We start from the raw sequence: 22038 nt of genomic DNA on the forward strand, positions 1-22038 counted from the left end.
ACATATGGTGCCATAGGGTTTTACATCTTTCGGGCTGTTTTCTCAATAAGTATGGACTTGCTCCTGAAAAAACTTTTACCGTCGTAATTGAGGCAGCGAATGCAAGTTGCGTCAAAAAAATCAAAGTGATTCGAGAACAGGTCTTAAAGTGAAATTATCCGTAATTTTGTGTGATAGGTACCCGAAGGAGTGGACAAACATAGTCCATATTCGCAACTGATCTATATCTGGTAGATATATTAGGATGTGTACAGTATGGACCATATCGGTCACTCCCTTCAAGGGTTACACGGTGCTCTTGAATCAAATTTAAATGGATGGTGCTTACACTGGGGTACAATGTTCATAGATGAGAAAAATTAAAAAACAAAAAAAAAATCGCCGGAGCGCTTTTTAAATAAATCGCGATTCAAGTTGACATTTTAGGGGTTGTTTAGGTTCTTGCGATTTTGCTCGGAAACCGCAAGTCCTATCAAAATGTAAATAAAAAAGTGTTGTAGCTATCAAAATTCTCTACAAGATTGGCCTTAATGATATTTTCGTATCATTTGAGAAGCTGAAATTGGGACAATTCAAATTTCAATTTCAAATTCAATTCTGTATCGTCTCCTTATAAACAATGTTTTTACTGCAATTTCCTAACTTAAACTTATATATCTAAAAGAAATGGTACAACCTAGGCATAAGCCAGTCTTGTAGAGAATTTTCACAGCTATAAGATTTTCTCAGGTCCCATGCCGATAAGACTTGTTTGATAGGTACCCGAAGTAGTGGACAAACATAGTCCATATTCGAACCTGATCTATATCTGGTAGATATATTAGGATGTGTAAAGTGTGGACCATATCGGTCACTCCCTTAAAGGGTTACACGGTGCTCTTGAATCAAATTTAAATGGATGGTGCTTACACCGGGGTACAATGTTCATAGATGAGAAAAATCAAAAAAACAAAAAAAAAAAATCGCCGGAGCGCTTTTTAAATAAATCGCGATTCAAGTTGACATTTTTAGGGGTTGTTTGTTCTTGCGATTTTGCTCGGAAACCGCAAGTCCTACCAAAATGGAAATAAAAAAAGTGTTGCAGCTATCAAAATTCTCTACAAGATTGGCCTTAATGATATTTTCGTATCATTTGAGAAGCTGAAATTGGGACAATTCAAATTTCAATTTCAAATTCAATTCTGTATCGTCTCCTTATAAAACAATGTTTTGACTGCAATTTCCTAACTTAAAGTTATATATCTAAAAGAAATCGTACAACCTAGTACAAATTGCATAAGCCAGTCTTGTAGAGAATTTTCACAGCTATAAGATTTTCTTAGGTCCCATACCGATAAGACTTGCCGTATTCAAGCAAAATCGCGAAACCCTAACAAAAAACCTAAAAATGTAACCTGAGCTTCTTTATCTCAAAAATGGTACAGCCTGAGAACAAATAGTAAACATCAATCCTGTTTTTTCACAGCTACAACATCTCTTTAGCTCCATTTCAATTGGACTTGCGGTTTCCAAGCAAAATCGTGAAATCAAAAAAAAAAAAAAAAAACACTTAAAAATGTGAATTTTGACCGCGCTTTATTTAAAAATTCGTACAGCGATTTTTTCTTGTTTTTGGATTTTTCTCATCTATGAGCATTGCTGTTTCAGAATTCACAAAAACTTCCCCTGTGTAACCGGTTTTTATTAAAGTTAGTTTAGGCGCACCCTTCATGACATTGTTTTATAAGGGGGCGATACAGTCAGTGCATTGTCACAATTCGAACTTCAATATCTCAATAATGGTAAAACCTACAAAATACCGTAAAGGTCAATCTTGTAGAGAGTTTTCATAGCTATCACATTTTGTTCAATCTCATTTTCATAGGACTTGCGGTTTCTAAGCAAAATCATGAAAACCTAAACAACCCCCAAAAAATCCAATTTGAATCGTGATTTATTTAAAAAGAGCTCTGGCGATTTTTTTGTTTTTTTTTTTTTTTATTTTCCCATCTATGAACGTTGTAGTTTCAGACTCCGCAAAAACTTCCCAGGTGTAAGCACCTTCCATTTAAAATTGATTCAAGAGCACCGTGGTTATCGTGCTAACAATTTTTCCGATAATTTTTGAACTTTTGTGGGGGAGGTACCTGAAGGATGGACCGACATGGCTTTTGTTCGAACCTAAGCTATGTTTGGATAAAATATTACGAAGGCCAAATTTTGGACCAAATCGCTTGATCCGTTCGAGAGTTGCCTTGCGCTCCAACCACTATACACGGTGTCATAGGGGTTTGTTAGCATCTTTCAGGCTATTTGCTCAGGAAGTATGGACTTGCCCCTAATGAGACATGTAACGTCGTAAACGGGGCAGTGAATACAAGTTGATACAAGAAAAATCAAAGAGATTCGCGAACAGCTCCTAAACCCCACAAAAGTTTGAAAATGTTCGGAAAGTTTGTGCGCACGATAACTCTTGATGGGAGTGACCGATTTGGTATAGCGTAAACTTTCTACCAGAGTAATATGAGGTTCCAATATGGTCTCAATAGGTCCACTCCTTCGGGTACCCCCCACACAAAATTTAGGGCCATTTCTCGAATCGCTTTGGGTCTTGTTTTAGCAACTTGTATTCACTGCCCTCCATACGACGGTACAAGTTTCGTCAAGGGCAAGTCCACACTTCCTGAGAAAATAGCCTGAAAGTTGCAAAAAAAAAAACCCTTATGATACCGTGTGAGGTGGTTGGAGCCCAAGATAACTCTCGAACGGATCTGCCGATTAGGTCCAAAATATGGCCGTAGTAATATTTTGTCCAAACATAGTTTAAGTTTGAAGATAAGCCATATTGGTCCACTCCTTCAGGTACCTTCCACACAAAAGTTCAAAAATGTTCGGAAAAATTGTTCGTACGGTAACTCTTGAAGGGAGTGGCCGAATTGGTCTATACTTTACACATTCTAATATATCTACCAGATATAGATCAGGTTCAAATATGGACTATATTTGTCCACTCCATCCGGAACCTCCCACACAAAATTTCGGATAAGTTCACTTTATGACCTAATATCGAATCACTTTGATTTTTGTTGAAGCAACTTGCATTCGCTGCCTCTATTACGATGGTAAAAGTTTTTAGGGGCAAGTCCATACTTCTTGAGCAAACAGCCTGTATAGTGTAAAAACCCCCTATGGCATCATATGTTGTGGTTGGAGATCCACTTCCATAATGGTCAATGTCGATCCATTCCTTTCACTATCTCCTCCGCAAAACTTTTGATCTTTAATCCTAATCAACATTTTTGTCGGTTCAAATGCCCAAAATTTTTAAAACCCCCTAAATACATACGTATTTTGGGAAAAAATTGTTTCAATATACACAGGCTGAAGGTATATCTCTGTCGGCAAAGCCGACTGATTCTTTTTTACTTGTTTAGTACTAGTAGCGATTCTAACATATGCTTGGAAAATAACTATAATATTTGGCAACCCTTGCAAACTAGAGGAATTGTTATAAGTGGAAAAACAAAGCTTAGGAAATTTACTAAATCATTCAGCTTAAGTTAAGGCATAAAAACAGTCCTTTGTTTTAGAAATTTGCTTGTATATAACCATTTTTTCTCATTTTTAAATATTTTTTTCTAAAATAAGTTATGTTTATAATAATTTTTCTCCTATAGTCCCAATTTACATTAGGCGAGTTTACTTGCGGCAATTGTCAGTTTGATGGAGAGATAGGTGAGGTATATGGTAACCCTTTGCCTCTCAACACCCTCTCTCACCCACAAACTGACAATTGCCGCAAGTAAACTCGCCTAATGAAAATTGGGACTAAGAATCGTGGCAAATGGCAGAACTAAATTGAATAAGAAATTTAAAAGGATTAGAAGCGACTGGCATTTTTAAATTTTTAAAATATTGTTATTGATTTTTGTCGTTGGGCGAGTCCACTGTGCATTGGTTGACGTATACTCTACAATTTTGTATACTTCACTCGTGTGTATTAGACCAAAGTTAAGCTTAACAATATTTATTTCTTTTTAACATTTTCCGAAATTTATGCATTGCTATTAAACCAACAGTCAAGATTTTAATAACGCCAAAAAAACTGGCCCAAACCAAATACAAGTTACAACAATACTAACAAGTAAAAAGTCGTTAAGTTCGGCCGGGCCGAACTTTTTATACCCTCCACCATAAAATAGTCTTAATTAAAATGGAATAATTAGGGTCCTTTTACAATTTTAGGTGGAACAACTTTTCGACAATGGTTAGACTCCTACTGCCTCCCACTATTGCTTAAATTACACTGTGAACACAAATGTTGGGACAGAGATAATTCCTTTTGGAGATGAAAGCCCTTGGTGGCAGAAAAACCCCGAAGGACAGATGCGCCGTGATTCGAACTTCCGCGTTATGGCGTGATGAAGTATTTGCAAGAGACCCTGTAAGCCATCATGAATTAGCATTATATCTGTGTTTGTTGTTTTTGTAGAGCACTTAAGCAACAGTGAACAAAGATATAACGCTAATTCCTGATGGCCCACAGGGTCTCTAACAAAAATTTCATCATGCCATAACGCGGAAGTTCTACTCACGGCGGATCTGTCCTTCGGGGTTCATAATATACTCACCAAGGCCTTTCTTCCCCAAGAGGAATTTTCCGTGCCCCAGACTTTCACCTCCATTTTGTTGCACAGTGTTATCTGATCTAATCAAAAAAAATGTGTTCAGCTAGGGGAAAGGAACCACCTACGGGGCTATATCAAAGAATCAACCTATCTTTAAATTTTTTGGCGGAAAAGTTTTATAGCTGCAGGGAACTTCAAGAGTCAAATTGAGGGTAGTTTCATCAAAACAATGTAGACCCTCAAAAATGGACCCATGCTGACGAATTTTAGTGAAGAAATTTCGTGACCACTGAAAATTCCCGAAAATCGGGAGGTACAGTTATATGGGGGATATACCAAAACATGGACCTATATTGACGATTATTTTTGAATAGACAAAATTGTACCTAAATTTCTCAAAATACCGATCATTACAGCTAGTTCGGTTAAAAATTGCAGCTAAAATTCTCAAAATACCGTAAATGGGGTGATACCGTTATATGGGGGCTATACCAAAACATGGACCTATGTGAACGATGTTTCGTTGCAGATTTTTTATGACCAATGAGAACTTCAAATGTCAAATTACAGCTATTTCGGTTAAAAACTGTAGCTGAAATTCTCAAAATACCGAAAATTGGGAGGTACCGTTATATGGGGGCTATACCAAAACATGAACCTATGTTGACGATGTTTGGTGGAGATATTTCATGACCACTGAGAACCTCAAATGTCAAATTGCAGATATTTCGGTTACAAATTGTGGTTAAAATTCACAAAATACCGAAAATCAGGAGGTACCGTTATATGGGGGCTATACCAAAACATGGACCTATGTGACGATGCTTGGTGGAGATGTTTCATGACCACTGAGAACCTCAAATGGCAAATTACAGCTAGTTCGGTTAAAAATTGTAGGTAAAATTCTCAAAATACCGAAAATCGGGAGGTACCGTTATATGGGGGCTATACCAAAACATGGACCTATGTTGACGATGTTTCGTGGAGATATTTCATGACCACAGAGAACCGCAAATGTCAAATTGCTGATATTTCGGTTACAAATTTTGGTTAAAATTCTCAAATACCGAAAATCGGGAGGTACCGTTATATGGGGGCTATACCAAAACATGTACCTATGTTGACGATGCTTGGTGGAGATGTTTCATGACCACTGAGAACCTCAAATGGCAAATTACAGCTAGTTCGGTTAAAAATGGTAGCTAAAATTCTCAAAATACCGAAAATCGGGAGGTACCGTTATATGGGGGCTATACCAAAACATGGACCTATGTTGACGATGTTTGGTGGAGATATTTCATGACCACTGAGAGCCTCAAATGACAAATTGCAGATAGTTCGGTTAAAAATTGTGGCTAAAATTCTCAAAATACCGAAAATCGGGAGGTACCGTTATATGGGGGCTATACCAAAACATGAACCTATGTTGACGATGTTTGGTGGAGATATTTCATGACCACTGAGAACCTCAAATGTCAAATTGCAGATATTTCGGTTACAAATTGTGGTTAAAATTCTCAAAATACCGAAAATCGGGAGGTACCGTTATATGGGGGCTATACCAAAACATGGACCTATGTTGACGATGGTTGGTGGAGATATTTCATGACCACTGAGAACCTCAAATGGCAAATTACAGCTAGTTCGGTTAAAAATTGTAGCTAAAATTCTCAAAATACCGAAAATCGGGAGGTACCGTTATATGGGGGCTATACCAAAACATGGACCTATGTTGACGATGTTTCGTGGAGATATTTCATGACCACTGAGAACCTCAAATGTCAAATTGCAGATAGTTCGGTTAAACATTGTGGCTAAAATTCTCAAAATACCGAAAATCGGGAGGTACCGTTATATGGGGACTATACCAAAACATGGACCTATGCCCATATCCTTTGGGATATAAGTTTGTTGATCACTAGGAACCCTAAATCCCAAATTATAGCTAATTCGGTCTGAAAATGTGGCGAAGAACGTCAAAATACCTCAAATCCGGAGGTACCGTTATATGGGGGCTATACCAAAAAGTGGACCGATATAGCCCATCTTCGAACTTGACCTGCCTATGGAAAAAAGACCCTCGGGTGCAAAATTTCAGCACTCTATCTCAATTATGGCGGACGCTAGAGTGATTACAACAGACGGACAGACGGACAGACAGACGGACAGACGGACATGGCTAGATCGTCTTAGAATTTTATCCTGATCAAGAATATATATACTTTATAGGGTCGCAAATGATTAGTTCGATGTGTTACAAACAGAATGACAAACTTAATATACCCTCCATACTATGGTGGAGGGTATAATAATAAAATGCTGGCAATTGCAATGGAATGAGAAAAATGAAAGAAAAATGAAATATAAGAACAACAACAAATTTTCCAAGAAAACTTACCCAATATACAAAAGAAATGCCACAAGAAAAAATAACATTTGAGAGAAATGGTGGGCACAAAGTTTTGCCTTATACCACCACAAGTTGCTGTCGATGACGATATTGTTGCTGTTGTTGCTCTCGCTGATACTGATGACGATAATAACGATGATGATGATGATGACACAGATGATGAAGGAGCCGAAGTTGAAAAAGTCATACGCGAAATAGCTGAGGCAGTTAGAGTTTCAGTTGCATTGTTAGTGGCAGTATCAATATTGGTAGTAGTGGCTGTAGCTGTTGTAGCCAATAATGAATCAGGGGTGGTAGTAGTAGCATAGATTGTGTGAGTGTTGTGGGTGATGCTGGTGTTGGTGGTGGTTGGAACTTTGGTGCTACTTGTAGTTGCACTGTTGACACGAAAGTCATCCACAGAAGATGATGGTAATGATGATGACGAGGCTAAGGAGGATGGCATTGTAGACTCGCTAGTCCCAAGTGCAGAACTATTTGAAATTGTTGTACTGATTGCAGTTGCTGGTGTTGCTGTTGTTGTTGTCGACTTTGTTGTAATACTGTTTGTTATAAAACTAATAATATCACTGCTCTGTCTATAGCCAGGCACAGAGCGATTTGTGTTGCCACCATTCCTTGTTTCATGTTTTTGTTTTTGGGGCGGACAAGATTTTGCGCTATTGGCTCTTTGTGGCTTGCCATTGAAGGAGTTCCAACTTTCTCTTAAGTTTTTGCCACTGCTATTGTTGCTAATAGCTGTAGTAATATTTGTTGTATTGCGTTTCGAGCCAAAGCCTGTTCGTTCTTTAGAATTTACCATTTTCATGGATTTTTTTTTTCTCTTTCCTGCTTCGTTTTTGTTTTGTAGATTGCAATTTTTTTTAGCTCATGGGGTGCTCCTGTTGTTGTTGTTTATTCGTCTTTTATTCCACGGAAACTTCCAAGTTTCTGTTTCTGTTATTAATAACTTTCAACCGCGTTTGCAAAACTTTTTGTGTGCAATTTTTCGTTCGTTATGCTTGTTTTAATGCTTTTCACTGTGTCAGCGGCTCTATAGCAATTTTTTTCGTTTCGTTTTGTTTAGTTATTTCGATGTGTTGTTGTTTTTTCTCGTTTTCTTCTTCTTCAACTTCACTACTTTATGTGTTTCACTTTTTCCGCTACTTTGAAATGCTTTAATGAAAAAGAAAAGTATAAAAATTATTTTTAGTTGTTTTGTTGATATTGTTGTTTACGTTATGATTGTTACATTTTTTATGGTTTATTGTTGGAAAAAGTTTTATGATAGGAAATAGTTTAAGATGTTGTGCATTTACCCTACGGTATGCAGATTGGAAATAGGAGTGTAAACATATCGCTCATTCACTCAAAGAGTATCATAAGCCAATAAATGCGTTTACTGAGTTAGTAATTTCTATTTTTTTCTACGACTTCTACGTTATCATGTGTCAAATTTTCATTTTGATATCTCTTAAACTCAACAACTTACAACTAATTTACAAAGAGTTTGACACAAATCATCAAAAAAGTGTTTTGGGTTTATGAAACAGTAAAACAGTTAAAATCATGCTTGATCTTGTATAGAATCATATCATTGATATCTGGCTAGCTCTGTACAAAAATTGTCCAAGTAGTTATTTAAATTTGTGTGTAATAATCTTTTAAAGTTGAGAGGTCAAATTTCAATCGTCAACTTAAAACACTTTGTTCTCGAAACTGTATTTTTTAAGATGTGTCACTCTTTGAGTAAATTAGCGATATATACGAACATTCCGTTTCTATCCTCCTAAAAAATCAAAGATTGTTACTTATAACTTATCAATTTTTATAAAAGAAACCCTATTACTTCTAATCAATGCATTCTAGGTATTCATGGTCTACGGTCAGGGATGTCAGGATCAAGCATAACAAATACTTATTTAACTTTCAAACCACATAGGAGGCCGGTATTTGTTATCAAATCCTCAGATAAGTATAAAACCATTTTTACTTAAAACCAAGTAAATGTTCACTCGAAATAATTGGGTCATATTAATGCGGTTATTGGGTGACATAGGGGATGGAAGATACTAAGGAACGGTCCTGACCGGATTTAACATGGCAAAGCCCAGGATTTATCTTGGTCCCTCTTTCATCTCAAGTGGACACTGCCCTCCCCGTGGTGTCACCTGGGGAACTGCCTTTAACATCCGTTAAAGGTAGTGAGCTAACATGTGCCGCGCGTTCACCCATAAAAACGTTAAAAACTTGGGTATGGTCGTCGGGTTAGTAACCCTCCCCTAGATATAACAGCCTACTATGAAACAAGTAAAAAAGTATCAGTCGGCTTTGCCGACAGCGATATACCCTCAGCCTGTATATATTGAAACAATTTTTTTTTATTCAAAAAACGTATGTATTTATGTAGGTGTTTTTAAAAGTTTTGGGAATTTGAACCGACAAAAATGTTTATTAGGATTAGATCAAAAATTTTGCGGACGAGATACTAAAAGGAATGGATCTACATTGACCCCTATGAAAGAGGATCTCCAGCCACTACATAAGGTGCCATAGGGGGTTTTACACCCTTCCAGATGTTTGCTCAAGAAGTATGGACTTACCCCCGAAAAAACGTTTACCATCGTAATTGAGGCAGCGAATGCAAGTTGCTTCAACAAAAATTAAAGTGATTCGAGAGCAGGTCTTAAAGTGAACTTATCCGAAATTTTGTGTGGGAGGTACCGGATGGAGTGGACAAATATATTCCATATTTGAACCTGATCTATATCTAGTAGATATATTAAGATGTTTAAACTATGGACCAATTCGGCCACTCCCTTCAAGAGTTACCGTATGAACAAATTTTCCGAACAATTTTGAACTTTTGTGGGGGAGGTACCTGAAGGAGTGGACCGATATGGCTTATCTTCAAACTTAAACTATGTTTGGACAAAATATTACTAAGGCCAAATTTTGGACCGAATGGGCAGATCCGTTCGAGAGTTATCCTGAGCTCCAATCACCTCACACGGTGTCATAGGGGTTTTTTGCAACTTTCAAGCTATTTGCCCAGGAAGTATGGACTTGCCCCTGATGAAACTTGTACCGTCGTATTGAGGGCAGTGAATACAAGTTGCTAAAACAAAAATCAAAGCGATTCGAGAGATGGCCCTAAACTGAACTTTTCCGAAATTTTGTGTGGGAGGTACCCAAAGGAGTGGACCTACTGAGACCATATTGGAACCTCATATTACTCTGGTAGAAAGTTTACGCTATACAAAGTATGGACCAAATCTGTCACTCCCTTCAAGAGTTATCGTGCGCACAAACTTTCCGAACATTTTCGAACTTTTGTGGGGGAGGTACAGGAAGGAGTGGACCGATGTAGCTCATCTTTGAACTTAAACTAAGTTTGGGCAAAATATTACGAAAGCCAAAATTTGAACCGAATTGGTTCATCCGTTCGAGAGTTATCGTGCGCTCCAGCCAGCAGGACAGACAGACAGACGGACGGACATGGCTAGATCGACTCCAAATTGTCTGAAACACATTTCGTCCAAACATACTTGGGGTCTAAAACCATTATTTCGATGAGGCACATTTTCATAGTATCAAAGTGTATATACCCTCCTTAGCCTAAAGGCTGAGGGTACAATAACTTATCGATTTTTATAAAAGAAACCCTATTACTTCTAATCAATGCATTCTAGGTATTCATGCCTAGGCATTTATGCCTGCTCTACGGTCAGGGATGTCAGGATCAAGCATAAAAAATACTTATTTAACCATCAAACCACATAGGAGGCTGGTATTTGTTATCATACCAAATACCTCATACGTCATCATCATCATACCATATCCTCAGATAAGTATAAATCCATTTTTACTTAAAACCAAGTAAATGTTCACCCGAAAGTTGACGACCCCCGCAAACGCTTAAACGACCACGATCTGCGAATCTGCACCTGTAATGTTCGCACTCTTTATAGAGAAGGTGCAGTTTACGCATTGGCAGATGTACTTAAAAAGTACAAGGCCGACATAACTGTCATACAGGAAATACGATGGAACGATTAAAAGCTAAATTCTTCAACATCAGCTTTATTTCCGCTCATGCTTCCACTGAAGACAAGGGCGAACAGACCAAAGATATAATTTACGAGCGCTTAGAAGAAACTTATGACCGTTGCCCTGCCCATGACATTAAAATCATTCTAGGCGATTTTAATGCCAAAATTGGAAAGGAGAATATCTTTGGCCCAACAGTCGGGAAATTCAGCCTCCACAGTGAAACATCTGACAATGGTATGAGGCTGATAGACTGTGCAGCTGCAAAAAACATGGTAGTTAGCAGTACCAGATTTAATCATCTCGATATTCATAAGGGCACCTGGCTGTCTCCAGATCAGAAAACAAGAAATCAAATTGATCATGTTGTGATAGATGGAAGACATTCATCGAGCGTGTTGGATGTACGATCGTTCCGAGGCGCAAACATTGATTCGGAGCACTACCTTGTTGCAGCAAAGGTACGCACCAGCTTAAAAGTAGCAAACAAAATACGAACAGACACAACACGAAAGTTAGACATCGGTAAGCTGCAATCACAACAGATAGCCACAGCATATTCCACTTAACTGGCCCAACTGCTTAATCAAAGCACTCCTCGTTCCGATAACATATCAGGACAATGGCAAAACGTTGCCCACTCTATGCACACAGCCGCAAAATCGGTACTTGAATACCAGAGACCTCCACCAAGTAATCCATGGTATGACCAGGAGTGTCGTGCTGCTACCGAAGAGAAAAATTCGGCATATAGGGCTACTTTACAACCAGTAGCAACGCGTAGCGCACGAGAGAGGTATCGGGTGAAAAGGAGAGAGGAGAAACGTCTTCTCCGCAGGAAAAAGAGAGAGATGGAAAAGCAGGAGTGTGAACAAATAGAGATGTAAAGGAGACAGAATGAAGTGCGAAAATTCTACCAAAGAGTGAAACATCAAACTGATGGCTTTAGAACTGGCACATCCTCCTGTAGAGATCAGCAAGGTAATCTGGTAACTGATACAGATAGTGTGCTAAGGATATGGAAAGAGCATTTTTCCAAACTGTTGTTATCCAATAGTAGCGAAGTCGACGAAGATACCACAGATCTAATCCCAGAAAATGGTGTTGAATGTATACTACCCGGCCAAGAAGAGTAAAGACAGCAATAAACCGGCTGAAGAATAATAAGGCAGCAGGAGCTGATGGCCTACCAGTCGAGCTGTTTAAAACCGGAGGCGACACGCTGATAAGGTGTATGTATCAACTAGTTAGCTCCATCTGGCCTGAGCATCCTGTGTCCCGTACATAAGAAAGCAGATAAGACTTTATGCTCCAACTATAGGGGCATAAGTCTTCTCCCTATCGCCTACAAGATAGTGTTAGGGATATTGTGCGAACGACTAAAGCCCATGGTCAACGAAATATTTGGGCCATACCAATGCGGCTTTAGACCTGGCAAGTCCACCATTGAGAGATATTTACCCTGCGGCAAATCCTGGAGGAAAACCAACAGATGCAGATCGACACCTACCAATTTTTTGTCGATTATAAAGCAGTCTTCGAAGCCCGCCACGTTCAAAGGTATTCCAAGCAATGTCTGAATTTGGTATCCCCGCAAAGCTCATTCGGCTTTGTAAAATGTCTTTAACTGACACAAGATTTTCAGTTAAAATAGGAAAGAACCTCTCCGGAGAATTTTGTACCAAAAGAGGTTTCAAGCTAGGAGACAGCCTTTCGTGTGATCTTTTTTAACATCCTGCTAGAAAAGGTTATATGAGAGGCAAACGTCAAAAGAAGTGGCACAATCTACACCAATAGCCACATATTACTTGCTTATGCTGATGATATAGACATCATGGGACGATCAGTAAAAGAAGTAACCGATACCTTTATGAAGGTCGAAGGAGAATCTGCTAAAGTGGGTCTGGCGGTAAACGGCGAGAAGACCAAGCTGATGGTGTCGACGCGCAATGCGTCCATTGAAATCGAACCAACTGTAAAAGTTGGTTCCTATAATTTTGAGGTAGTAAACGACTTTGTATACCTCGGCACCGCCGTAAACACAACAAACGACATCAGTTGTGAAATAAAAAGAAGAATTGTATTGGCCAACAGATGCTACTTTGGTTTTAGTAAGCAGTTTAAAAACAAAGCCACATCTCGTCAAACAAAAATTACGCTCTACAAAACACTGATACTACCCGTGCTGATGTATGGCTCCGAAGCCTGGGTACTTGCGCAAGCAGACATGGCAGTGTTTGGTGTGTTTGAGAGAAAAATTCTTCGAAAGATCTACAGACCAATCTGCGTTGACGGTGAATATCGACGTCGCATGAACCACGAGCTGTATCTGCTATGCAACGACATCAATATTGTTAAACGTATCGAGATGCAGCGATTGCGTTGGCTAGGCCATATCATAAGAATGAGCGATGATGAACCCGCTAAAAAGGCGTATAAATACGGATGGCTTGGCGGTGCACGCAGAATTGGCAGGCCAAGGAATAGATGGCGCAAACAAGTGGATGATGAGATGAAAAGGCGCGGTATTCCAGAGAGCAAAGCAACAAATAGAGAGGAATGGAGATCTCTTCTTAGTTCGGCCTATAGAACAAACGTTCTGCAATGGGCCAGCTAAGTAAAGTAAAGTAAGTAAGTAAAAGACTTAGTATACCTCGGCACCGCCTTAAACACAACAAACGACATCAGTGTGAAATAAAAAGAAGAATTGTATTGGCTTAAGTAAGCACTTTAAAACAAAGCCACAACTCGTCAAAAAAAATAACGCTTTACAAACACACTATGGTTCCGAAGCTTGGGTACTTGCACAAGCAGATAAGGCAGTGCTTGGCGTGCGTTGACGGTGAATATCGACGTCGTATGACCCACGAGCTGTATCTGCTATACAACGACATCAATATTGTTATCGAGATGCAGCGATTGCGTTGGCTAACCCATATAATAAGAAAGAGCGATGATGAACCCGCTCAAAAGGCGTATAAATACGAGCCACATGGCGGTGCACGCAGAATTGGCAGGCCAAAAAATAGATGGCGCAAACAAGTGGATGAAGAGATGACAAGGCGCGGTATTCCAAAAAGAGAAACAGAGAGAATTGGTGATCTTTTCTTAGTTCGGTCTATGGAACAAATGTTCTGTAATGGGCCAGCTAAGTAAGTAAGTATGTAGTTCGGTTAAAAATTGTAGTAAAAATACTCAAAATATCGAAAATTGGGAGGTGCCGATATATGGGGCTATACCAAAGCATGGACCCATATTTTTATGGATAAACTTTGTGACCATAGGGAACCTCAAGTGTCAAACAGCAGGTAGTTCGGTCAAAAGATGTAACTAAAATCCTCAAAATATCGGAAATAGGGAGGTATCGTTATTTGGGGGCTACACCAAAATATGACCAATGTAGCCAATCTTCGATCTTGACTATAATATAAGGCAAAATATAGCGTTCTAGCTCAATTATTGTGAAGGCTAAAGTGATAACAACATAGGGTCACAAATGATAATTTCAGTGAGTTTTAAACTGAAGAAAAAAAAATCTTAACACAAAAATTTATATTTTTCATGCAATTTTTACAAGAAATCTACCAAATTTTCTTACAAGATTTTTTTTTTTCATCTGATAGATCACACCTTGAGGCTCTTTCGATTTTTTTGTTGAAATATATTGCACATTGTTCTCACAAATGGCCGCCTATGAAACACTGTTTTTACTAAAGCAGTTTGAGGTGCCCACTGTAGCTCAAAATCGTATAAACCGATCAGCATATGTTCTTGTGGGATCAATAAGAACCTAATAAACTTGTACTTAAGCGAAGCGGAATTAAAAAAAATCCATTAAAAAAAAAAAAAAAACAAGTAAAAACGTCTTAAGTTCGGGCGGGCCGAACTTTTTATACCCTCCACCATAAAATATTCTGAAGTAAAACGGAATAATTATTTTCTTTCCTGTCCACAATTTTAGGAGGAGATATTCCGTGAACACTTATGCCTAAATAAGGTAAAAAAAATCATTAAAAAAGTATTCAATCGGTCGGGATTGAATACTTTTAAAGCTACAATATTTTCTTTAATAAAAATCCTGAAAACCTAAAAACTATTAAAACCTTTGACCGCGATTTATTAAAAGTCACTGCTGCGATTTTTTGTTTTTTGGTTTTTCTCATATATGAACATTGAAGTTTAAGAATCCGCAAAAACTTCCCAGGTGTAAGCACTTTCCATTTAAAATCGATTCTGCCTAGAGCTGGCAAACTATCGATAGTCGAACTATAGATATGAGAAATAACACCATTCCCCTGTGAATTTTCGTTAAAATAAAAATAGTATTCAAAATCCGGGTCAGGGCTAGTATAAAGCTTATGCGGGCTGAAAGAAGACATTCTCAGAGGACCCTTTAAGATTTTAGTTCACTAAAGTTGGAATTTTGTTTAAAATTATATCTGAGGAAAGATCCTTCTCCTTCTGAATAATGTTTGAAAATGGTGTTAACATTGTACATAATGTAAAATATAACCAAATAAATATTATAACCCGAAAAAATACCACCATAGGGTATTTTTCAAACACCTAAAACCTGAACTGGTCATTTAAAGTTTCCACAACTCTGCACATACAATTAAACACTTGAACAATTTCAGTTTGTTTTGCAGTTATATTTTATTTGTTTTTCATTTTGGACTGACTCCCTTTACAGGTCTCTTTTTAGTACTTGTTTGCGAGGGATTTGTCTTTCAATTTGTTCTTATTACAGTTTGTTTTTTTTTTTTCAGTTTCAGTTTTTTCGCTGGCCTCTTAGCTGTGTTAGTTTTCTTCCTTTGCTGCTGTCCTAAAATGCTTTTCGCCTTTGATGTTGTTGGTTTTTTATAGTCGCTGACAGTTTATGGCAGTTGTTGGTTGGTTGGTTCGTTGTTTCTCTTTCGATTCAAGTAATTTTCTTGGTGTTGTTGTTATAAGTTTGTGCATTTTGTGGTCACTTAGATTTTGAAGCAACTTGAAGCAATATACTGGCAATTTCAGTCAACAAACATACGCAGCAGCAGCATAACATACAAAAATACCCACTTGAGTGTCCTATACAAATAAATAAACAAACAAAAAAGGCAAACCTAGACAAACTTAGTTTCATATACCGGGGGGAAGATGAGTGTGCGAAAACCATGAAGTTTGCAAAGTCATTCTATGGATGTGGTCTACAAGACTCCACTCGTGGTGTTGAGTGTAGGAAAAAACTTGCATGTTGTTTTTATTGAGGGAGAGGAAACCGATGCACAGTGGTACCAGTTGTATAGAAATATATGCAAAAAACAATTTTTATGCAGTTATCAGCAACAATTTTGATATAAATGGGAAACAATGATTATAAATGTTATAGGTTTTTTTTGGAACAAATCCCATATAATGTATCTTCTTTATTGGACATATTCAGTAGGGTTTCTTTGCAATTTCCGAGCGTTCTTAAAAGATCAGCAAGCAGTCAATACATGTTTACAAAAAAAGATCTATATTCAATGATAGACATCTTGTAAAAGTTTGGAAATTCCTTTTATATGCTAGAACTTTGAATATTACAGTGTTTTAGTTAACTTGCTTTGGTGTCCGTTCAGTTCAAATCTGGTAACTCAATTTTGACACAGTTGCAGTTGACCAATCGATCTGAAACTTTGCATCAGATTTAGATGACAATACATGAATATGCAATCAAAACCAATATTGGTCCATTTTTATAGTGTTTTAACGGTGTTTTATTTAACTTGCTTTTCAAATCTGATAACTCATTTTCCACACAATTGCAGTTGACCAATCGAACTAAAACTTTGCACACTTTTCAGATTTGGATACATGAATATGAAACCAAATCCAATATGGGTCCATTTTTATACCCTCAGCATTTATGCTAACAAGGGTATATACACTTTCATACGGGCAAAATGTGCCTCATCGAAATAATGGTTTTAGACCCCAAGTATGTTTGGACGAAATGTGTTTCAGACAATTTGGAGTCGATTGAGCAATGTCCGTCCGTCTGTCTGTCTGGCTGGCTGGAGCGCACGATAACTCTCGAACGAATAAATCGATTCGGTTCAAAATTTGGCTTTCGTAATATTTTACCCAAACTTAGTTTCAGTTCGAAGATGGGCTATATCGGTCCACTCTTTCCGGTACCTCCCCCACAAAAGTTCGAAAATGTTCAGAAAATTTGTGCGCACGATAACTCTTTAAGGGAGTAACCGATTTGGTCCATACTTTGCACAGCGTGAAATGTGTACCAGACAGATAAGGTTTCAATATGGACTCAATCGGTCCACTCATTCGGGTACCTCCCACACAAAATTTCGGAAAAGTTCAGTTTAGAGCCATCCTCGAATCGCTTTGATTTTTGTTTTAGCAACTTGTATTCACTGCCCTCCATACAACGGTACAGGTTTCATCAGGAAAAGCCAATACTTCCTGAGAAAAAACCCCTAAACCACCGTGTGAGGTGGTTGGAGCGCAAGATAACTCTCGAACGGAACTGCCGATTCGGTCCAAAATTTGCCTTAGTAATATTTTGTCCAAACATAGTTTAAGTTTGAAGATAGGCCATATCGGTCCACTCCTTCAGGTACCTCCCCCACAAAAGTTCAAAAATGTTCGGAAAAATTGTTCGTACGGTAACTCTTGAAGGAAGTGGCCGAATTGGTCCATACGGTACACATCCTAATATATCTGCCAGATATACATCAGGTTCAAACATGGACTATATTTGTCCAATCCAACCGGTACCTCCCACACAAAATGTCGGATAAGTTCACTTTAAGAACTGATATCGAATCACTTTGATTTTTGTTGAAGCAACTTGCATTCGCTGCCTCAATTACGATGGTAAAAGTTTTTTAGGGGCAAGTCCATACTTCTTGAGCAAACAGCCCGAAGAGTGTAAAAACCTCTATGGAACCTATGTTGTGGCTGGAGATCCACTTCCATAACGGCCAATGTCGATACATTCCTTTTAGTATCTCCTCCGCAAAACTTTTGATCTTAAATCCTAATCAACATTTTTGTCGGTTCAAACGCCCAAAATTTTTAAAACCCCCTTAATACATACGTATTGTGGGAAAAAATTATTTTAATACACACAGGCTGAGGGTATATCTCTGTCGGCAAAGCCGACTGATACTTTTTTACTTGTTTCCTATAGCACCCACATAGCGGTACCACCCGATTTTGTTCAAATCTCATTTGTAACGCAGTTGCAGTTGACCAATCGAACTGAAACTTTGCACACTTTTCAGATTTGGATGACAATACACTATTTCCTACATTCCCCATATAGCGGTACCACCCGATATCAGGTATTTTGAGGGGTTTTTCTTCATTTTTGCCCGAATTAGCTGTCATTTGGCATTTGGAATTTCCAATGATACAGACATTTCCCCACCAAAAATTGTGAACATAGGTCCAGGTTTTGGTATAGCCACCTTATAGCGGTACCACCCGATTTCAAGTATTATGAGGATTTTAACTTCATTTTTAGGCCGAATTGGCTGTAACTTGGCAATGGGATCTCCCAATTGGTACAGAAACTTCCTCACTAAAAATAACGGACATAGGTATAAGTTTTGGTATAGCCCCCATATAGCGGTATCACCTGATCTCAAGTGTTTTAAGGATGTTATCTTCATTTTTAACTCGAATTGGATGTAATTTGGCATTCGGGATTCCCAATGGTACTGAAACTTCCCCATACAAAATTTTGGACCTAGATTCAGGTTTTGGTATAGCCCCCATATAGCGGTACGGCCCGATTTCAAGTGTTTTAAAAATCTTTTATCTTCATTTTTAGCCGAATTGGCTGTAACTTGGCATTTGGAGTCCCCAATGGTACAGAAACTTCTCCACCAAAAATTGTTGACATAGGTCCAGGGTTTGGTATAGTCTCCATATAGTGGTACCACCCAATTTCATCTGTTTTAAGGATTTTATCTTCATTTTTAGCCAGAATTGGCTGTAACTTGGCATTTGGAGTTCCCAATGGTACAAAAATTATGGACATAAGTCCAGGTTTTGGTATAGCCTTTATATAACGATACTACACGATTTCAGACATTTTAAAGTTTTTATCCATATTTTCGGCCTAAATTGAGTAGAATTTTGTTCTCAGTGATCGAAAAAATGTATTTACTAAAAAGTTAAAAATAAAAAAAAAATATTTTAAATAAATGTCGCTTAGCCTCCATATTCTTTCTCATGATGGAATCTCTCAAATAAAATGCTTTCATTTAAATTATAAATGGTGGCAGAATTAAACGGCAATCGTTTTATTTGAGAGATTCCATCATGAGAAAGAAATCTTTTTTTTTTTTTTTTTTTGAGGCTAAGCGACAAATTATTTTCTAGTTTTAAGCGCATTTCTAAATAAAACACTGAAACTTAAATTTTTTAAATTATTTTTTATTTTATATCGGTTTCTCAACACTTTTAGTGAGGTTTTACTTAATTGTGGCATTAAGTAAATTCTCACAACTAAAACGTTTTCGTAGGCAAGTCCGTTCTTCCTGGCATAACGGCCAAAAAAAAAATCCTACCCTGACGTACTCAATTGGCTAATGGACAGATTAACTATGGGCAGGAGTGACTGACATTCGTCCAATCTTTCCCCCTATTCCCCATACATTCGCCTCCCCCACCCCTATATCCCTCATATAGAGGTATCAACAGATTAAAGAAAATTTTTATAAAAATTTGTTGACCTAATTTAGCCATTTGGGTATCCGTGGTCGAACCATTTTTGCACCTAACAGTTCTTCCATTTTATTTCGGGATATTTTATGGTTTAGGGTATAAAAAGCTCTGTCGAAAAATGTTTGCACCTAAACATGGACAGGAAAGGAAACTCATTATTCCATTCTAGTTAAGAATATTTTATGGTGGAGGGTATAACAAATTTTTGCTTTAAAAACTTAACAAACTTTTACTTGTTTTATTTTATTTTTGCAAGAGAACCACGCCTCCATCAAAGTTTTTATACCCTCAGCCGATAACTCTCCAAGGAAGCAATCGATTTGGTCCAAACTTAGCACTTCGTATTATTTCTATTATTAGTATGGACTCTATCGGTCCCACAAAAAGTTCGGAAAAAGTGAAGTTTAAAAGCTCCTCTCGGATCGTTTTGATTTTTTTTCAGCAGGTTGTCATTGCGGTCCCCTTTACGACGTTACAATTTTTCACAATATTTTAAATTTATACGACGCACAGTGGCTCGGAATCGTTTTTTGTTGGTCAAAACTCTGTAACTTTTGAAGGGATAGAGGTATTTTCATAATTTGTTTGAGTGTTTCAGGTTTCCGGAGCTTCAAAAACCACCACATTCGTTCAATTAGTTGCAAAGGAATTCAAGGACTAAGTTTAAATTTTGAGTTTTTTAATTTGCATCAACATTTAAAAAAAGAAATTAAAATTTGGTCAAAAATTTAAAAAATATTCCAGGGGTTTTCATAAAACTCACATAAGAACTCATATATTTAAAAAATGCCAATTTATGTAAAAATATTTGAAATGGTATAAAAATCATTTAAAAAGGAGTTAAACGGGCGGTACGGGTTGGGTAAAAAATTGTATATGGGTTGAAAGAGGACACTCTCAGGCATCATTCTGCGAATACGAAACTTTGTTCCATGTTATTCCCTAAAAGTTCTAATCCACTAACATTGGAATTTCACTAAAATGTAGTACAATTTCTTAGAAAGGTTATTTAAAAGCAACAATCCTATATACATATCTAACAAGGAAGCAATAAACACAATATATGTTATAGTTACTGAGAAATAGCTATTTCCTTCTCCATGAATTTGCAAAAATGACGTATTTTCCAAAATTGAACAAAAATAACGTCTTTAAGAGAACGCCACGCCCACACCATTCAATATGTTGACCTATTTTTTGATTTCCTTCGTTTCGGTATGTTTACTTTCGAAGCCTATATAAAAATTAACAATCAGTGACGACAAAAAATTGGGGTTGTGGCGAGGAAAATCTATTCCTGAACCACTGTGCGACGCCTACTACTTTTTATGCGAGCAATTCATTCAGTCTAACGCATTTTGAAGCCAATGTACTGATTATTATCAACTCTGTTTTTGTCTCATATTTTGACGATTCCACCTAATAATTTTTGCCTAAAGATTTAAGAAACACTTCATTTGATTTCAATCCCACTTTTAAACTTGTAGTGGGCTATATTTCGTTACTCTTCGCTGCAATTTTTGGAGTGCAATTCTTCTTTTCAGTAGCATTTATGACCACTCATGTATTTACAAGTGTTTGGATTTATTGCCGTTTGAATGGATAAATCTTCAAATCCGAAAGAAGGGAAGCAACAAACAAAAAGAGATGAGGCGAAAGAAAACCAGTAAGGGAAGATTTTTTCCCACTAATAAATTAAAGCTGTTTTAAAAAAATATTAAAACAACGACTATGGGATTAAGCCTGACTATTATTAAAAACAAAATAGAAGTCCTCATATCAAATAAAAAAACGCCAACCCTCCTAATTAGACAAAATATTAAGAGATCCAAAGTTTCGACCAAATTGGTTACCCCGTTCAAGAGATATCGTGCATACCATTTTAGTGGATTTTTTTAAATATTGAGGGGAAGTACCGGAATTTGTGGACCGGTATTGCTCGTCTTCGAACTTGTGCAAGATATGACGAAGGCCAAATTTGGACCAACTCAGTTGATCAGTTGGAGAGCTATCGTGCTCTACAACAACAACATATGGTGACATAGGGTTTTTTTGCATTTTCCAGGCTGTTTCCTCAAAAAGTATGGACTTGCTCCTGAAAAAACTTGTACCGTCGTAATGGAGACAACAGATGCGAGTAGCTTCAACAAAAATCAAAATTATTCGAGATCAGGTCTTAATGTGAACTTATCCTAAATTTTTGGTGGGAGGTACCCGAATGAGTGGACAAATATAGTCCATACCCGATATATTAGGATGTGTAAAGTGCGA

The 22038-nt window shown here is 37.5% G+C and overlaps 1 protein-coding gene across 2 annotated transcripts in view; it reads right to left on the bottom strand.

Moving 5' to 3' along the window:
- The window catches only part of beat-IIIb (beaten path IIIb), a 338924-nt gene that overhangs the window by 246821 nt on the left and 70065 nt on the right, over positions 1-22038 (bottom strand). For both annotated transcript variants that reach the window (XM_073970402.1, XM_073970403.1), the window contains one exon: positions 7006-8172. In XM_073970402.1, coding sequence (XP_073826503.1) covers positions 7006-7825 — 820 coding nt within the window. In that variant the 5' untranslated portion in view covers positions 7826-8172. The remainder of the gene's footprint in view (positions 1-7005; positions 8173-22038) is intronic.

Source organism: Musca autumnalis, unplaced genomic scaffold (genome assembly GCF_047663935.1).
Source record: "Musca autumnalis isolate F117 unplaced genomic scaffold, ASM4766393v1 scaffold_2, whole genome shotgun sequence".
Lineage (NCBI taxonomy): Eukaryota > Metazoa > Arthropoda > Insecta > Diptera > Muscidae > Musca > Musca autumnalis.